Genomic DNA, 18,586 nt, shown 5'->3' with positions numbered 1-18,586 from the left:
GTGCTAGTAAACGTCTGACGGCGAGCGCGAGGGGTGTAGCGGGGAGCAGGGGACGTGATCCGCAGCTTTGCCAATGTCTGTGTCGCAAACACTCCTGCCACGGCCCATCGCGAGGCACCAGCGGCCCCGAATAGGGTGAGGCGTCCTGTCCCTGCCGAGTAACATTTCCGCGTGGGCACCACAGTCGCGCCCTCAGGAGCACAGATAACAGGAAAACGTACTGAAATAATCAGGAGGTGGGGAGTTGTGACTACGCGTCACCTTTGTTTTGAATATAATTTATTTAATCGTAAGCTTACATAAGCAGTTTTAGTAAGGGCCGTACACGGACGGCAGATTAGCAAACTCCCGACAAAATGTATCGACCGGCTCGCACAAGCCTAGCACTCGGCCAGCTGGGAAGGAGGAACGTGCGGGCATCACGTGGCGTCCAAGGGGTCAAGTTCAGCACACGAAGACACTCCTGGGCACCCAGGAGCTTAACGGGAGCAGATATGACTTGGCCACGTGGGGGAGACCTGGGAGGCTCTGCTTCGTGGCCTGTCACCCTGCACGGCTCCCGGGCACAGGGACAGCGGGAACGCAATCCAGGGAACGCCGCGGGGGCCTCGTCCAGCACCCAGGGGGACCGCAGCCCTCCGCCCAAGCCTGGGGGCAGGGGTGGCCCGGCACGTCCAGTTTGCACAGCCCGCCCTGACATCCGGACTGCTCTCCCCAGCGCCCAGTTTGGAAAGGAGCAAGCCCACGTCCCAGGAAGGGAAAGGTGGAGACGAGGGTGTGTGCAGGGACACAGCGTGAGCACGAGTGATCGTCCTCGAAGCATGTGCTGGCTGTACTCATCTCTTACGCGGGAGAACAAAACTGTCTTAACAGCGACAACTTTATTGCGATTCCCACACCTGAAAACAGGAAGCAAGGGGAAGATCCTGTTGAGAGGGTTGAGCGGTTACCCGGGTCGCGTGCCTGGGACAGCAGGCCCAGGATGGGCGGGAAGAAGGCAGCTAAGGTTCACTAGCCGTGCCGTGGGCGTGACCCACGAGGGGAAGTGCTCTGTTGTTCTAGTAAAGGCTCCTTTCAAGTCTGCGGGGGCGCAAAGGGGAGCTGAGCGCGGAGGACCACGGTTTGTGGAGTGCTCGTTACAAGAACGGGCCCCTGGTTGTCACAAGCACACCAGCCAGGGAGGTATTACTGCCCCACTTTACAGATGAGAAGGCTGAGCCGCAGGGAGGCCGGGAAGCTTGCCCAAGACCGATCACGAAGTCATTTACGCTGAGCAGACAGGAGGTATGCCAGGAGCCACCCTCCTGGGACAGCCACTCCCGTTCTCCCTCCTCCAGCCGTGGCCCTCCCCGAGGTGGTGCCTCCGGAACGAGGCACCGGGAGGACAGCTGGTCCAGGTGACCTCCCTCCCTCCGGGGCCCCTGCCCTGCCTGGGCGCAGGGCACAGGGCACAGGGCACAGGGCACAGTGAGGACACCGCCTCCTGTGGAGTGGGGGCCTCTTACCGAACTTACCGCACGCAGGGCCCTGACCTCGTCGGATCTTTATAACAAGTGAGTGCGGCGGGTGCCGTCACAAACTTCCCTCACCACCGTGAAAATGAAGCTGAAGTGACCCCCCCCCCTTGGGGCCTGCGCTCCCCCTTCGGGTGCGGCCATCAGGCCTGCAGCACTGCCTCTCTGAGGAGGCAGGAGCCAGTCACAACAGCGCCCTCCCAATGTCTGTGTCCCCAAGAAGCTCTCTCTTGGGTGCCCAGGCCCGGGCCGGGGAGGGAGAGCCGTCCATCAGCCACTTTGGGATTCACCCAGAGCACTGCCCCTGCCCCACTCTCCTCCCTCCTTAGGTCACTTCTGTGGGATGAACAGTGATGGCAAAGGTACCCAGTGGGCAGCTGTGCCCGCCCAACAAGTGTGGTTCTTAGCTGGCCACCGGGCACAGCACCGAGACCTGTCTGCTGGCTCCTTCACTGGGGCAGCCGCACTGGCCAGAGCCTCCCTGGCTTCCTGGTGGGTGACGTGGGGTCGCCGTGTGTCAGGGGTCGTAGCCCAGAGCCCGGCACCCAGCACGGCTCCAGCAGGGTGCCCACTGCTCTCAGCCCTGTGGTCCCCGTCCGCTTCTCCCAGGAACTGAAAATCGGCTCGAGCTCCGGACAGACCGGTGGACTTGGGTCCCAGCCACAGCTCAGGGGAGGGAAGTACTCGGATGTCCCTCTTTCAGAAGCGTAAGACCCTCCCAGGGCGTGCTGGCAGCTTTTAAAGCTTTCAAGGGACCCCCTTCGGGAAGAACCTGACACAGTAAAGCAAGTCTGAGGCTGGGGCCCAAGGAAAAGAAAACCAGCCACTTTTTCTCCCGCTCTGTCTTTAAATCTCCTTTTCTCAGAAAGTTTATGCTAACTGAACCTTATCAGGAGCCCAAGCTACTTTGCTGGCTTTCAGGTGATGGAAAAGACATGGGGTTTTCAAAGTCAGACAATCTGGGTTTAAAGACAGGTCTGTGGCTGCTGCGTGACTACAGGTCAGTCACTTACCCTCTCTGAGCCTTTCCTTCCTCACTTGGGAAATGGGGGAAATGGGGGACACCTGGGTGTCTCAGTCAGTTAAGTGCCCGACTTCGGCTCAGGTCATGATCTCAGTTCGTGGGTTCGAGCCCCACGTCGGGCTCTGTGCTGACAGCTCAGAGCCTGGAGCCGGCTTCCGAGTCTGTGTTTCCCTCTTTCTGTGCCCCTCCCCGACTTGTGTTCTGTTTCTCAAAAAATAAAAACATTTTAAAAATAAAAAAAGAAAGAAAATGGGGGAAAGAATCGTGTCAACCCCACAGGATGGCGAGGAGATCAAGGGAACGAAATCAATCTGTGGACGATGAAGCCCCAGGCAAACGTGAGCCGCCACGATTTGCTGCGAAGAAATGCTCAACTGCAGGACGCAGAACCTCGGGGAAGGCGTGTGTGTGAATCCCCTCCCTCCATTCTAGTGGTCTCTGTGTCCCTGTGTCTGCCATCACGAGCCACTTGTCACCTTTTGGGAAGGAGGCAAAGTACAAAAACGAAGGAGACCGCTCCAGGGAGAGACATGTGGGGGCGAGGGTCACGTGCAGGTGGCCTTCTCAGGCTCGGGCTCAGAGGCGAGGCCCAGCAGCCCCGAAGGCCGCTCTCCCCCGGCCTCTGTTACGCAGCCGGCACGGTGCGCCCTGGACAGAGGGGAGTCTGCTCCCCAAAATGCCCCCTGGAATCCCCCGGTTTTATACCTTCAGCCTCAGAGCGGAAGCCTGAGTTTTGTTCCCTACAGAATTTTTAGAAACAGAACAGCTTTTTGAAACTTTTCCTCCCTACCTACCAGTTCACCGCCCGTACGGAGAGGCAGCCAGCCTGTGAGGGGTTTAAATGAGGCGGCCGGGTAGGTGTGGCGCACAAGCTGTCGCTGCGTTTTAAACATAGCTCACGACGCGCGGCACAGACACCATTCACAAACCTGAGTCACCGGTTCCAACGGGAGCCACGCACGTGTATAAATAGCCTGTGTGTGTGTCACACAGAAGAGAGGGAAGTGTGGGGAATAAGGTAGAAATCATCGTGCCCAATTTAAACATAAAAACCTCAGCCTTGTCATTATTTACAACCCCAAGGACACCTCCTACCCAAACAGGAGAGGACGTCAGAGGGAAAATTCTAAATAAGCCAAAGTCCTCGAGTGGCACTAACAGAACGAATGACGTAGCATCACAAAAGGAGGCTGTAATTGCACCGTCTCGCCTCCTGGCCGCCCGATGCACACAGCACAGAGCAGGTGCAGGGCGTTTCCCGGGCGCCGCTGTTTGGGGTCCTTAAGAGAAGACGGGCGTTGACGACGTCGACCGGTCGATTTGCTTCGTTGATTCTGCGATGGTTTTGGACCGACAGCGGGAGAACACAGTTTGTGGTGGCAAAGAACACTTTGAACGTGAAAATGCTTTAAAAAATCATTCTTCCCTCCGATTCCCGCCTCCCCTGTGACTTTGGACATAATTCATGGCCAGCGGCCCGAGCCCCAGCTCCCAGTGTCGCCGGGCCGACTCCCACAAAGCAGAGCGCGAAAACAGGCCGCCCGCGGGCTCAGGGCCGGTGGGAGCCAATGGCGAATCCGCGCCCCCGCCGACCCTCCCGCGGAAGCGCAGGGCGCGGCGGGGCTCCGAGGACACACAGAGGGCTCCCGTAGCCCGCGACACCCTGGAGGCCTCGGCAGGTCCTGGGTCATTCTGTTCCTGGGCAGGCAGTTTGTGGCCTGCCAGCCGCGCCCCCCGCGGTCCCGGGCTCACTGCGGACCGCACGGGGTGCTCAGAGGGGCGGGGGTCACTCAGGCAGCAACAGTCCTTGCTCAGGAGAGGTCCCGTGGCCCAGACGGGATCGCCACCTGGGTGCGGGCTGGGCAGCGACCCCCACGCTCCGTGACCTCGGTCCCCGCTGCCGCAGGAATCCGCCGTCCGCAGGTGTCTCTCACGCACCCCAGTCCGGGCCCTTCTCCAACCGCCAGCCGGTCGCGAGGACTCCGCCTCGAGCCTCTCCCGTCCCAGTCTCTGATGACCTGTGCGGCCCGGGTTAAGAGCTCACTAGAGTGTAGATCATGCTGAATGCAGAAAGAAGAGGAAGAGAAGGAGTGAGCGGGAGCCCAGGAAGGACTCAGACCCTCACAACAGGGTCCTTCCTGAAGCCGGAGCCCTTGGCTCCCTTCCCGTCCCGGCACCGGAGCCAGGTCCCCCCGCGGTCCACATCATTTCCCACCACGTCGGACCAAACACCTGCTGTGAGCGCGCATTGTGTCCCCTGGTGAGAGACGGGATCGCTGCGTGCCTGTTATTCTCACCCGCACGGCTATGATGGCGGCCGTCCCCTTTCCTGAGACTGTAAGGCGGTCCCCGGGGTAGGGGTGCAGCGGATTCTTTCCCAGCAGCTGCCTCGTGCTGACGTGATGGCTGCGTCCGGGGCTCCCAGATTACGCCGCACCACATCTCACCATCGCCACCACAATGACCATCACCGCTCTTCCGAGGTCCGAGGGGCACACAAACTACGTGATCTCTTACGGGGCATCTCCCTGGCCCTCCTGTTTCTAACAGAATCCAGACATTAAATGTGCATTAAGAGCACGTGTGCCAAGGTGGTGCCCAACCCTGCCAGCGAGGGGTAAGGAACCCTGTGCTTTTAGAAAGGGCTGCAGGCTAATTCTGCAAGACCGAGGAACGTTCCACACCAAAATACACCACATACACGTATCTACACGTATACCAAAATAGACGGCACCAAGAAAAGCGACCATTTTTTCACATTATAGAGAGAAAAATGGATAATCTAAGGAAGAAAACCACATGAAAGAAACCGCAGGGTTTTACTTCAATCCCTATCCGGGATCGAAGCTCAGGAACGCCTCGGGACGGCTGGTACACCTCGTGGGCACAGAGCATCCCTGGCCGGGCCCCAGCTGGAGGGCCCACCGCACCCCTGCCTTGGGAAACCTCACAGGCTTAACGGCTCGACAACGGGGGCTTCAGGGGTGAGGCCGCCCTCTGGCGGGTGCTCAGCCTCTTCCGTCACGGGGCTCCGGGCGCCCCGGCCGCAGTCGCGGGCCTGTGCCCAGAGGCCGCCCTGCCCCTCCTGGAAGCCAGCAGGGCGAGAGCACGCCTCCCCTCAGTGCCTGCAAACGGTGGTGTTTCAGACACTGCCTGTCTGTCCTTCAGTTTGTCTCTGCCTCCACGCTGCATTCGCTAATTTCTTTGTTTCTAGAACAAAATTGGAGCCACCGCTCTGCCTGGCCGGCACCCTGGGCGTCCCTTCCCCGTCGAACCTGGTGCCTCACTGCTCTGCGGAGCTCCTCAGAGACCCCGTCTCTCCGGCCCCGGAACCCCCAGCCCCTTCGATGCAGGCCTTGAGGGGCGCACAGGACCGTCAGCCCCGGCCGCCCTCAGGGGGGAAGGGGGTCCACGTGCACGCGGAGAGCTGCGTCCAAGCTGAGCGCGGTGACAGACTGAAGTGACAGCCGCTGGGACCCCAGTAAAGCCGGGGCTGGCACCTCGTTCCCGAGGACCTCACAGACATTAAGAAATGTGTCCGAGGCCCTAGCTGGCAGCCAAGTGTCTGGCCCGGAGCCTGGGATCCTCTGAGCAGTGTGTGCCGACCACCCCAGCACCCCCGCTCGGGTGGCCTTGGGGCCAGGAGACATTTGCAGGTTCCTGGGACGCGTCCGAGTGGATGCCACATGGCCGTCTTCTCAAGCCAAGAGAGCTGAGGCGGTACAGCGTCCTGCCCGGTTACCCTGGGTCATGCGGCCTCCCTCGTGCTCACCCCTCCCTTTACTGCTGGCCCGATGGCAGACACCCCCCTCCCCCCGACGGCTGGCCCGATGGTAGACACCCCTCCCCCCCACAGCTTACCTGACGGCAGACACCCCTCCCCCCACGGCTGACCCGACGGCAGACACCCTGTCTGACTCGCTGGCCTGCGTGTCTACAGTGCACACAGGACTCACGCGTTCCTTGCTCTGACCCTGTGACCCCCGAGGGCAGGCGTCAAGCCGCACACTCAGCACGGTCTCCCAAGAAGGGCGCCTGGCATGTAGGAGGTGCTCAAATACTGCGTGAGTGAGTGACTGAGAGCGAGGAGGGCAGGTGAAGGGTGTCTGTGACTTCACTTGCTGTCATCATGGAGAGGGCGCGGGCTTTGGCAGAGGGATGTGCCTCCTCGCCTTGACCTCCGTGGCTCCGGGGCCCTGAGCGATCCGCTTCTCACGGGACCCCCGACTCTGTGGCAGGGGCACCCGGAGCCCCACGACAGGAGAGGCTGGGCACACGCCAGTGAGCAGCCTCACTCATGCTAGCCCCCCGCTGTCGAGCCGTTAAGCCTGTGAAGCTTCCCAAGGCAGGAACTAGTCTGAACAAACTTTAGTTGCTAGAAAGTTCTGATTTGGAGTCAGACCCAGGCAAATCTGCCGGGCACCCTGGGACTCTCCAGGGACACTTCAGAGACCCTCAGGCTCCTTGTACGTTGAAGCAGGCAATGACCCAGGACCCTCCGTACGGAAGGAGGGGAGAGGGGTCACCCTGAGCCTGGACTGACCCTCCACCCCAAGAAGAATGTGGTAGAATAACTCTGAATCCCCTGCCCCTCCGGGGCTGATTTACCCCAGAGGAAGTTATACCCCAAGGACCTCTGGGTCTTCTGGACTCTGGGACGTTCTGGGGAGACAGGCAGGTCTTACCCCTGGGGGGATGCCCAGCCCCGAAATCCTGAGTCAGCAGATCCAAACCCAGGAATCTGCATCTTTAAGAAACTCACCTTCCTCACCCTGATTCTGATGCGAAAGAAAGACCAGACTTTGTTAAGACTTTTCTAGAGCTTTCCCATGACAGCCAGCAGTTGGGAGCTTCGTGTTTGGGACCGAACTTGAGATGTACCTGCAGCTGTGACCACGGGAAAACATGTGACGTCTAGGGACGTGGTCTCACTGCTAACGTGTGGGCAGTGACGGCATGTGGCCCCCAGACTGAGCGACGTAAACCAAGCTCTTGGCTCGAAGCAGGGCTCGTGTGTAAATGTGGATAAGTGTGGCCGCCCCGCGGCCGGCCCAGCCTGCCCCCTGCCTGAGGCGGCCTTGTTAACACCCCCTCCCTCCTCTTCCTCACCCAGCTACCGTCCACAGACCAGTTTGGAGGCAGCACTGGGATGCTGGCAGGTTTCGTGGCTGCAGGTAACCACAAGGTGGCAAAGTGGCAAGGTGACAGGTGAGGTCCCCAGAGACGAGCCCAAAGAGGAACCAGAGAGGGACGCTTTAAGAAAAGGCACCCCCCCCCCCCACCAAAGGCATCCTGTTTACGCCATCTGTTGGGTAGGACACTCTACCCAAGGCGGGGGGAGGCTCCTGAACAATCGCAAAGTCAGCAAAGTCAGTTTTACCTGATTAGCACGAGGTTACAGACCATCAGGAGAATTGTGAGCACGCGCATGTAATGACCCAGCGTGCCCCTCCCGGGAGCGTGACTGCCACGCAGAGTCTCCGTTCTGGTTCCCCGGATGCTTACATGTGGACTGGGGGCCACAAGTCTAGGCCCGAATGGCCGAGCTGTGGAGGGAGCCCTGTGGGGAAGGAGTGGCGGCCACACGTCCCCAACCGCCTCCTCAGAGGTGCACCGTGTGGCCCTAAGGACGCGCCCGCCTGCAGGCGAGGACCTCTGCCTTTGGGCACGAGCCCTCGCCCCCGACCCAGAGTGAGGTGGCTGGCGTCATACCCGCCAGGCTGTGACCCCCACGCTCACGGCCCCCCCCCCAAAAAAAAAAACCTGCCTCCTTTGCTGCAGGAGTGAAAGCGTCAGGAGGGGCAGAAACTCACCAGTAGAGGTAATAGAAAAAGGACAGCAGGTAGAAGGCCAGCTTGCACCAGGCCTCCTTCTGACAGTAACTCAGGGTGTCTGCGTTCATGACCGCGGGCGGGTCGTAGGCCAGCTCGGAACTGTCTGCCGGACAGTGAAAGTACCTGCGGAGAAGAGGACACGGCACCCTTGGCCCCGAGGCTGGGCAGGGACGTGAGGGCGTCCGGGGAAGCCCCCCTGACGCAGGACTGTGTCCGGGGGCCTCCGCCGAGCGGGCGTCTGCCTTCGCCGACTGGAGTCACCACCCGGCCCGGCCCGTGGCTGCTCCCGGACGCCGAGGTCCCCCGGCATCACAGGGATTCCACCCACGTACACAACAGAAGGAGGACAGGTCACCTGGTGCCTGGAGACAGCGAGAAGAGTCTCCTTCCTCCAGGTGAGGGGGGGTCCACAGCACACGTGTGGGGGGGGGGGCGGTCCACAGCACAGGGGTGTGGGGGGGTCCACAGTGCACACCCACATGGGCATCCACACAGGTACGGGGTGCTACGCACAGAGAGAGCCGCAATGCCACCGACCACACTCGCTTAACTACCACTGGCTGTTTTTACACCGTCCTCCCCCCAGACCCTCTTTCAAAATCCTGAATTCCGGGGGCGCCTGGGTGGGTCCGTCGGTTAAGCACCCGACTCTGGCTCAGGTCACGAGCTCACGGTTCGTGGGTTCGAGCCCCGCGTCGGGCCCTGTGCTGACAGCACAGAGCCTGCCTGGGATTCTCGCTCTCCACCCCGCCTCGAAATAAATAAAAACTTTAAGAAAACAATAAAATAGAATCCTGAACACTACAGGAGGGATGTCATGTCCTCACTGGAGTGGGAATTGTTCACATCACTTGTCTTCTTGCTGGAAGGACCCAGAGCAGCCAGAGAACACTGGCCATGGTGGGGGGAGAGCAGTGAGGGAGCCGGGAACCAGGGAAGGGAAAGCACAGGGAATAGATGGGGCGGGGGTGGGGGGGAGTGTTAAAGCTAACTTTGTCTACCTGGAAACACCACAGGCCTCGTTCACGGGAGGTGGGGACTCCGGTGCGGGAGGCTGGGTGGGGGGTGGGGGCCACCGGGGGGGCCGACCTCTGGCCTCTCAGGAGGATGCTGTGTGTCCAGGTGGGGAGAGGGGCTCAGAAGAACACCTTCTAACAAGCACTGTGGGGGCTGGGGTTCCAGCCCCTCCTCACCCCCGTCAGAGGACAGTGACGGTGTCAGTCACCACCGTGTGCCGGGAGGACGCCGCAGGCTACGCTCCTTGCCTCCCTGGGGGCAGATCCAAAACCTACGGACCTTGGTGGAGAATGTTCTAGGCGACCTCGCCCAGTGGACGCAGGACGGCTCAGTGGGGAGAGCCAGGCTCTGGGGCTCACAGGCCACCAGACCGACCTTCCTCCAGTCGGCCACTGACCTCTCCGAGCCTCAGCTTTGTCATGTGTAAAATGGGGGTGAAAGTGCCCACTCCACGGGCTCCTGGGACCACCGTGGGGGACGCTGGACACAACAGCCTGCAAGCAGGTGGCAGATGCAGGTGCTGAGGCCGCTTTCTGTAAAGTGCTCTGAGAGCGAGCACAGGAGGGGCTGAGCTCAGGAGAACGTCCTGGCCCCGGGCCTGGGGGCCGTCGAGGACCCCTTCTCTGGCTCGGCCTCCCACTTTGGGAGGAGCGGTAGCCCTGAGGATACGACTTTGGGAGTCCACAATAATGACTTTGGTGCCTGGAGAGACACCTCATTACTGCAAGGGTCCCAGGGTGATTCCTCTCACAGGCAGAGGACTTCACAAGGAGCAGGACAGGTGACAAGGACATAGACTGTGACCCGCACAGAGGCGGGGCTGAACAGGCCCTGGGCAACTCTGGGCGGGGTCCCAGAAAATCCAGCCCATCTGACAGATGCTTGTCTTTTATTAGCATGATTCCCAGGGGCGCCCGGGGGTCTGTCAGTTAAGCGGCCAACTTTGACTCAGGTCATGATCTCATGGCTCATGGGTTCGAGCTCTGCGTGTGGCTCCGTGCTGACAGCTCGGAGCCTGGAGCCTGCATCAGTATCTGTGTCTCCCTCTCTCTCTGCCCCCGCCTTACTAATGCTCTGTCTCTTGCTCTCAAAAATGAGGATACATATTTTTTACAAATTTGAAAAAAAAAAAAAAGACATAATTCACATACCAAAAACTTCACCTTTTTAACGTTTATTTATTTTTGAGACAGAAAGAGACAGAGCATGAATGGGGGAGGGTCAGAGAGAGGGAGACACAGAATCTGAAACAGGCTCCGGGCTCTGAGCTGTCAGCACAGGGGCCCGATGCAGGGCTCGAACTCACGGACCGCGAGATCGTGACCTGAGCCGAAGTCGGCGCTCAACCGACTGAGCCACCCAGGAGCCCCAAAAACTTCACCTTTTTAAAATCTACGGTTCAGGGATGTTTAGCATGTTCAGCGAGTGGCCCAGCTGTCACCAGGATCGAATTTCAGGACACTCTCACGCCCGAAGAAGAAAGCCCTGTACCTATCGATGGTCCCCCGCCCTCTGTCCCAGCCCCCAACCTTCCTCCCTTCTCTTCAGAGCTGCCCGTTCTGGACGTGTCACAGAAATGGCCTTTTATGACTCGCTTCTTTGACTTGCATTTTCGAGGTCCGGCCATGTTACAGCGCGTATCAACGCATCGCTGCCTTTTACCACCAAGGAACACGCCATTGCAAGGACGTGCCGAGTTTTGTGTGTCCGTTAATCCACGCAAAGCGGATCTCTCCACTTTGGGACTTCTGTGGAAACGCTACAGCTGCTTGTAACGGGGATGTGTGAGGTTCGAGGCCGCGGCGAGCCGACCAGGGAAGAAGAAGGGCCTTCCCTTACGAGGCTGCCGTGCGGGAGGAGCTCCAAAAGAAGGCTGCGGAGAACGGGTCCCCAAACGGAAGAGAGGAAGGCATGAGGTGGCTGGGGCCTCCGGGGCCACGGTCTCTGGAGGGCAGGCCGTCCAGGCAGAGAAGAGGAAGCACACACCCGTCCCGGGCAGACTTACCTCCAGAAGTGATAGAAAAGCAGGGGGACGTTCAGCCCCAGGGTGAGCCACTCCTGCGCACACAGGAACATGATACAGAAGAGGCTGTGGATGGAGTATTCCGGCAGCACCAGCTGAAGGGGGAGCAGAGGCAGAGGCCCGCGTTAGACGGAGGGAAGTCACTGCTGCCCGACGGGCCGCCAGCGTGTTCACGACCCAGTCACCGCCCCAAGACTACACTCCGTTTCTGCTACGCTTTCCTCTTAGCGGTCCCAGAGCCACGCTTCCCACCCAAGTCCGGTGGACCCGGGCTCTCAGCGCCCTACGTACCAGGCGAGAGCGCTTGCTGCCGGGGGTCACGGAAGGCGGGAGGAGGGCCCGGGAAGAGACGCGCCGATACAGGTTCCAGTGAATCTGCAACCGCCTGGCTCCTGCTCTCCGAGCCCTGTGCTCCCTCCCGTGCGAACCTGTATGCCACGTCAACACGCGTATTTATGTCCAACCCGGGAGGGCTGGGAAAGCCCTGAGAAACAGCATTTTTCCTGGTGGCGGCTGGACCAGGGGGAGCCCGAGAGAAAGAACGTGTAGTGACGATGAAGGCAGGGAGGCCAGCCTCCGCAAGATGGAGGCCAGCCCGGACCAAGAAGGGTCAGATGCTGGGACCAGCAGAAGGCCAAGCTACCCGGCCCCAGCGTGCCCACGCGGGTGTAAATGCCACAAGGTTTATCAACTCCCCAGCGTGCGTACATCTTAGCGGAAGTCAAAGTTGGGACGGTAACCAAAGTGACGGCACGGGAGAAAGTGGGTCTCCAGGCCGGAGACGGAGCTGGAAACGCACCACCATCCCCGTCACGTAGGAGCGCGTGCTGTGCCTCGGTGCCTCAGTGGGGCACGAGCGCCTCGGGGCCCTGGGACACTCCTCCCCACCACCCCGGCCGGAAGGCTCACCACAAATGCCGCTTCCTAACAGAAGCTTCGCCCAGCCCACCCCTCCTCACCCCGCGCCACCCTGCAGCCCCAGGCCCACAGCGTCGGCACCCCTCTCCGGCCCCCAACACACATGCACCTGCCCCCCCACCAGCGCTGTCTTTGCTCATCTGTTCACAGGTGCTATTGGGACTCAGTAGGGACCGAACAAGCACACGTGTCTGCAGCATGGCCGCCTGGCGCTGGGGACGCAGCCCGCGGTCACCCACCACGCTTCCTCCGGGCAGGAAACAAACCGCCTCCGGCCGCCCCATCCGGGTACGGGACTCGCCTGCGGGCCCCTCCCCTCGGGCCACGGTGTTAACCGCCCCACGTGACAATGCAGAGGAGACACGTGCCAGGCACGCGTGTAAGAAACGCACTTTGTACCCACGTGGCGTGTCCCCGACTCACGCGTCCACCGGCCCACACCCGGGAGCCCTGGAGTCGAGCTCAAAGGGCCACTTTCCAGAGTAGGGGACTCGGTGGGTGAACCTCACCTGCCCGGGTCCCTCACCGTCCTCCCCCTCGGGCCCCTCACCGCCTGGACCCCTCACCCCCCCCCCCCCCCCAGGGCCCTCGCCCACTCAGGCTCAGCCAGCTTCCAAATCCTGCCATTTCTCCTCCACGGCCGCTTGTGGCCACTCTTCCCTTCTTTCTCCTGCCTCTACGGGTCCGGCCCCCGCACCTGCCCCCAGGCCAGGCAAGAACTTTCCTTCCTTCCACACGTGCCACCACCCCACCCCACCCCCCACCCACCCCGCCACTAGGGTGGTTTGACTGCATTTCTGCACCGCCCCTCTCCTTGGTGTATCCACACACCCCCGGCCGTAGCCCACCCGTGGTCTGCCGACTGGTAACCTGACTTGTTACAGGAGCGGGTAGTGAGGCAGCACCTAGGTCACCGCCGAGGGATGGGGGGGCTGCAGGGCACGGACGCTCTCCCAGCCCCCACGGAGGGGGTGTGAAGGAGCGGAAGGACGGGATCCCCTGGGCCCGGGGGAGGGGAAGGTGGAGAGAAGGCGCCCCCACCTGCAGACCCGCCCCGTCTCCCACCACATGTCCCGGGACCCAACATACTGAGAGCCACACCACGCCACCAGGAAGGTCCCAGGGCCGGGTGCAGCTTGCAGGGCGCGTGGGTGAGACCCAGTCTCCGTGGACTCACATCAGGTTTTCAGCCGTGACCGCATCGGGCTAAAAATATTAGCCCGCTGTCTCACAGTGTTACGTAAGTCCCGACACTTACATAATGATCCCGTGTGGCACCGAGAACGCGGCTAACCAGGCAGTGTCTATTTCCCTCACCTGTAAACGCCAGCATTTACGACCTACCGATGGGGCCGCTGTGAGGACACAGCCTGTCCCGCGGATGAGGCCGCTCTCGGGTGAGGGAGCATCGTAAAGGAAGAGGCGCTGTCCCTATTATTATCGCCAACAATCGCGTACCAGCCAGTCCCCAAGTAGGGAACTCGTCACTCTTGCCCAGAACCTCTGCCAAATGGCCCAGAGCCAACTGGGGTTTCCTGAGTCTCCTCTGACCTGCACCCGCCCTGTCTACACCGAGCCCCCAGCTCCCCCAGGCGGGGAGAGAAACCCAAGGATGTAAGACAAGGGCGTGAGACAAGCCTGCCTCTCCAACCGTGAAAACCCAGGCCTTGACTGTTCTTGGCGCAGACGGACATCCAGCCCCCCTCGTCTATATGCCCGCGGGCCCCTGGGTGTGAAAGAAAAGGATGATGTCCTTGCATCCGATTCCCCAGCCGGAGCTAAACAGGTCCTAAAACAGGGGCCCTCGCAGGCTGGGCGGGGTGGAGGCAATTTCCTCATAAGCACCCAGAGTGGAGGTACCACCGTCTCTGCCTGTCTCCGGGTGAACAGGTGCACGAGGGGCAGCGGGAAGGAGGCAGGCAGGTTCGGAGGCGGGGAACCTGGGACCGCTGGGCTGGAAGGCTGCGGGGAAAACCCAGCGCGGGCGGGAAACCTTCTGAGTCCCTCTGCCCAAAAGAGGCCATTTTCTCTGGGGTCGCTCTGAACAGAGCAATCCCGGAGGGCAGCCTGGCAGGAGCCCACAGCAGCTGGGGCGGGGGCAGGGCCTGGGCTCCCAGGCCTGTGATCCCCTCGTGCTGGAGACGGGCGCCCCAGCCTCAGGTGCCGTGATCAGCAGGGAGACCCCGACAGCTAGGCTTGGGGCCAGGCTGAGCTGAGTGCCGGCCAGTTAACGTTCCGCCCTAGCGGAATTCGCACGGATGTTCGCCAGATACTCCCAGGGGTGAGCGGGAGACTCTGGGTCGTACTGGGTCGTACTGGGTCGTAATCACTGGGTGTGGAACCGTAACATGAAAATCCACCACAAATCGGTCTGACGTGTGTGGATTCGTGTCCCTGGAACCGTGGGCCTGGCTCCGAAGCCTGTGCGGCCAGCAGCTGTGCGGGGCACTTGGGCCAAGTGTGGCCACCTTGGGTCAGGGTCAGGGTCACACCCACACAGCTGATCCCAGGGACCAGGCCAGGCCTCGAGAAAAGCCAGTCCCCTATCGCTTTCCCTGTGGGCCGGTTCCCATCATACACCAGGAGCCCGGGGGGGCATCGGAGGGAGACAGTGAGAGGAGTTCCCTGCTTGGGTCCCAGCAGCACGTGAGGACACCTGGGGGGTCGGGGGGGGCAGAGCACAGAGGTGGGGCCTGGAGCTGAGGAGTGTGGTCTCCAGCCCCCACTTCCCAGCCCCGTGGGGCCCTCTGGTTTCCACCCACCCTCTCCTTCACCCTCCCTCCCTGAGCACGTTTAATCCAAACCTGGGGACTTTCTGCTGCTTTCCAGACGTGTGGACTCACTTCTCTGCAGCAGAGGCCCAGGGAGAAGGTGGGGAGCGAACCCACACCCCTCTACCCACCGCTCCTGGGCACCCAGCATGTGAACGGCCCAGTCGCAGCTCAGCCCAGAGGCCCCAGCCGGGACCTGGCTGTGCACTGACAAATCCGTGCCACCTGTCACACGTGCCCCGGACACTGGCACTCTGGCTCCCCCACGCCCTGCCCCGAGCCCCCAGAGCCGCCTGCTCCTCCCTGACCTGACCGCTCCTCGGGACCAGCTCCCAGCCTGACGCCCTCCGGCCCCACCGCCACTGCCCAGGGACCCTTACCACTGGCTGCACCGTGTGCTGGGGACACCAGCCGACTGGGGACCCCCCCCCCGCCTTGATCCAGGAGGAAATGCCTTCATGCCCAACACCCACGGGGAGGAAGGTTTCTTCCATCCGAAGTCCGAGGGGCCTCAGCTCTGTCTCTGGGGGAGGGGAAACTGGGGACAGAGGGAACAGAATGGGCTTTGCCGTGAGCTCTACTTCCCCGACACTCCTACCCGCCTCCTCCCCCAGCCGGCTTCCTTCAGCCTCACGGTAATCTAGCGGTGCGTCTCGAGCCTCATGGCGCTCCCGAATCCGATGGGGGTGCTGCTAACACACAGACGGCCGGGCCCACCCCCAGACTGTGTAGGTGTGCGTGGGCCTTTCCCAACCAGTTACCAGGAACCCACCGAGAATCGCACTCCTCAAACCGTGGTCCCGGGACCGGCGTCACCAGCATCACCTGGGAGCTTGAGAGAAATGGGAACCTTGGCTCCACTCCAGACCTGCTGAGTCAGAACCTACAGGTTAACAAGATCCCCGGGGGACTTACAAGCAAGTCTGTGAAATGACTGCTCAGCACTGATTCCCAAAATAGGGTCCACCAGCCAGCTGCAACAGGGTCGCCTGGGGCACGTATGCTAAAGTGCAGATTTCTGGAGGCGCCGGGGGGCTCAGGCGGTTGAGCTTCTGACTTCGGCTCAGATCAAGATCTCACGGTCTGTGAGTTTGAGCCCCCCGTCGGGCTCTGCGCTGACAGCTCAGAGCCTAGAGCCTGCTTCGGATTCTGTGTCTCCCTCTCTGCCTCTCCCCTGCGATCGCTCTCTCTCTCTCTCTCTCAAAAATAAACACAAAAAAAATTTTTTTGGCAGATATCTGTGTTCTACACCTGTCTACCAAGATAGACTCCACGGGCTGGGAATCTGTATCTTTCAGAAGCATCCCAAATGATTTTATGAAGCATCTTAGCTAAGATTCGTAGGCCAAGGGCTTGAAGAGAACACAGAGCAGAGGCTTCCTTTCTGAAGACCCTGGGTCTCAGTCCTCAACCCCAACCCCCAGCGGGGCCATGACCGTCCTGCGCGCAGGTAGCCTCCACGGGTTAAGAGCAGCGTGGCCTGCTCCCCAGCCACCACCACGCGGGAGAACCCCTGCAGAAGAACCCAGAGGCTTGGCCATGAACTCTTCTGGGGCGGAGCCATGTCCCCCAGCATCCTTCACCCCCTGAGCCCCGAGCCTCCCGTCCCACCCACTCTGCCTGCTCTCGGCAGGCTAACTCTCCCCCCCCTCACCGGCTCCCTCCTCCTGTCCCAGGGGGCTTTCTAGATCTGGGTGGTGGGCGGTTCCTTTTAGGACCAAACTTTTGGGTTCCGGCTCTGCCCGGCCCACACCTCCCAACCTGCCTTTGTCCCTGTTCTCCCGCAGCTTGAATTCCTCACACTATCACCAACAACCTAGGGGACCCGTTGGGGAGGAGGTGACAATAATGCCATATTTTCAAAGGAACAGAATTCTCTTACGACTCGCGGGAACCCAGAGAGATCTTAAGTTACACTTGTAGCTACCCACTCTCTTCCTCCTTCCCTTTAAGGTCGGGGTGCCGGGGGTAGGAACCGCGGTCAGGATGCAGGGAGTGATTGGCCAACTGCTCAGACGGTCTAGGGGGAGAGGCATGAACAGGAGGGAACGTTCTAGAAGGAGAAGGGCAGAGGGGTGCGGGTTTCACAAGCCTGCCTGCTGGGGCCGAAGAGCCCACGTTCGCACTCGGCAGGTGGGTGCCGGGAGCGCCCAGCGGTCTGGCGAGCGGAGGCCGCGGTGCAAGTGCACACGCAATGCGTGAAGTCTGTCTCGCCAGGAAACGGGCGCCGAAGTACGGAGGGCAGCGCGCAAGACCCTCGCTGCGGGAAGAGCGAAGACAGAAGCGCTCGTCTGAATGAGGGAATGACGGCACGTTCCTCAGAGGGAACCCGGCTGAGGTCCAGCGGACGGAGTGTCCGGGCGCAGGGCATCCCCGAGGGGCATCGGGCGTGGTTTGACACAGTCACGTTTTCCTCCCTGGCCCGGCGTGACACGACTTAACAGAACCCCCACAGAAGTGCCCCGGAGCCCCCAAATCCTTGGTACCGGCTTCTTAAGGCGTCGAGACTCCAGGGAGCATCCGTGGAGACTTCTCCGGACCACAGAAGCCACAGGACAGCAAGGAAGCTTCCGCCTTCACTCTGCCCACGGCCGGGGTGGAAATCCGTGCGCACGGCGGGGACGGTGAGTCTCGGGGCCTCTGCGCTCGGTCCTCCCCGCCGCCCTCCAGGTCCGGCGTGAAGGCTGGGAGGCCCAGCTCCCGTTGGGACCATCGAGGGCGCACCTTCTGGGGTCCCGTCCTCTCCACGAGGCTCTGTTGCTACACCTTTTATGGAGCAGGGACCCCCCACGCACACACACCATCTCACATAGCCCCACAGGCAGTCTGTTAATAGAGCGAGGCTCGGAGCAGCCTGGGTCTTGAGCATGAGCTCCCAAAGGAGAGCCTTTCCCAGGTTAAAAAACAGGATCACCCTACTTCACAGCCATTAAGTGGTGTTAATTACCCATTACCTGCAGCTCGTGGGAGACGTTTTGCTCCAAACGAGCTTAAGAGAGTGAATGGAAGGAGAGAGGAGTCTCAGCACCTGGGGGAGGAGAGCAAATCGTCAGCACCACCTTCAGTTAGCATTTGTTCAGAGCCCACGGGCAGGTACACGGACAGACGGCCGGACGGCGGGCAGACGGTGGGCTAACCGCCCCGGCCCCGAGCCTACAGCAAAGCCAAGAGCAGCGGACCCCCTCTAGAGCACCCCGGCGCATGCGACCCCTGCAAACCGGGGACGGAACTGCACAGGCACCCTTACACGCACACATTCGACGGCACAGGCTGGAGGTTTTCTCCACTCACTTTACCGCAAGAACACAGGATATGATCTGACGGATTTCAACCGCGGGGAGGGTTGGCGCCCCAACCCCCTGCGTTGTTCAAGGGTCGACTATGCGCACGAGTGTGCTTTCCAGAGTCGGGCAAAGGCGACTATTAGAGGGACTGTGCCACGCTTTACCAGGAATTTGTACAAGCTAACATTCTGGGGGAAAAGC

The 18,586-nt window shown here is 61.0% G+C and overlaps 1 protein-coding gene across 6 annotated transcripts in view; it reads right to left on the bottom strand.

Moving 5' to 3' along the window:
• Nucleotides 1–294: 294 nt before the first annotated feature.
• Nucleotides 295–18,586, bottom strand: part of CNIH3 (cornichon family AMPA receptor auxiliary protein 3) — an 89,256-nt gene continuing 70,964 nt past the window's right edge. For 2 of the 6 annotated variants that reach the window (XM_042925676.1, XM_042925677.1), the window contains 3 exons: nucleotides 11,395–11,507; nucleotides 8,352–8,495; nucleotides 295–899 (listed from right to left, as the gene is read on the bottom strand). In XM_042925676.1, the coding sequence (XP_042781610.1) occupies nucleotides 338–899; nucleotides 8,352–8,495; nucleotides 11,395–11,507 (819 nt within the window). In that variant the 3' untranslated portion in view covers nucleotides 295–337. Of the gene's footprint in view, nucleotides 900–3,227; nucleotides 4,599–4,835; nucleotides 5,082–7,918; nucleotides 8,099–8,351; nucleotides 8,496–10,540; nucleotides 10,561–11,394; nucleotides 11,508–18,586 lie in introns of those variants that run through there. The other 4 variants (XR_006198953.1, XM_042925678.1, XM_042925680.1 and 1 more) reach the window with 4 other exon arrangements.

The sequence above is a fragment of the Panthera leo genome, chromosome F3 (assembly GCF_018350215.1).
Source record: "Panthera leo isolate Ple1 chromosome F3, P.leo_Ple1_pat1.1, whole genome shotgun sequence".
NCBI lineage: Eukaryota > Metazoa > Chordata > Mammalia > Carnivora > Felidae > Panthera > Panthera leo.
This window is presented reverse-complemented; position numbering and strand designations above follow the sequence as displayed.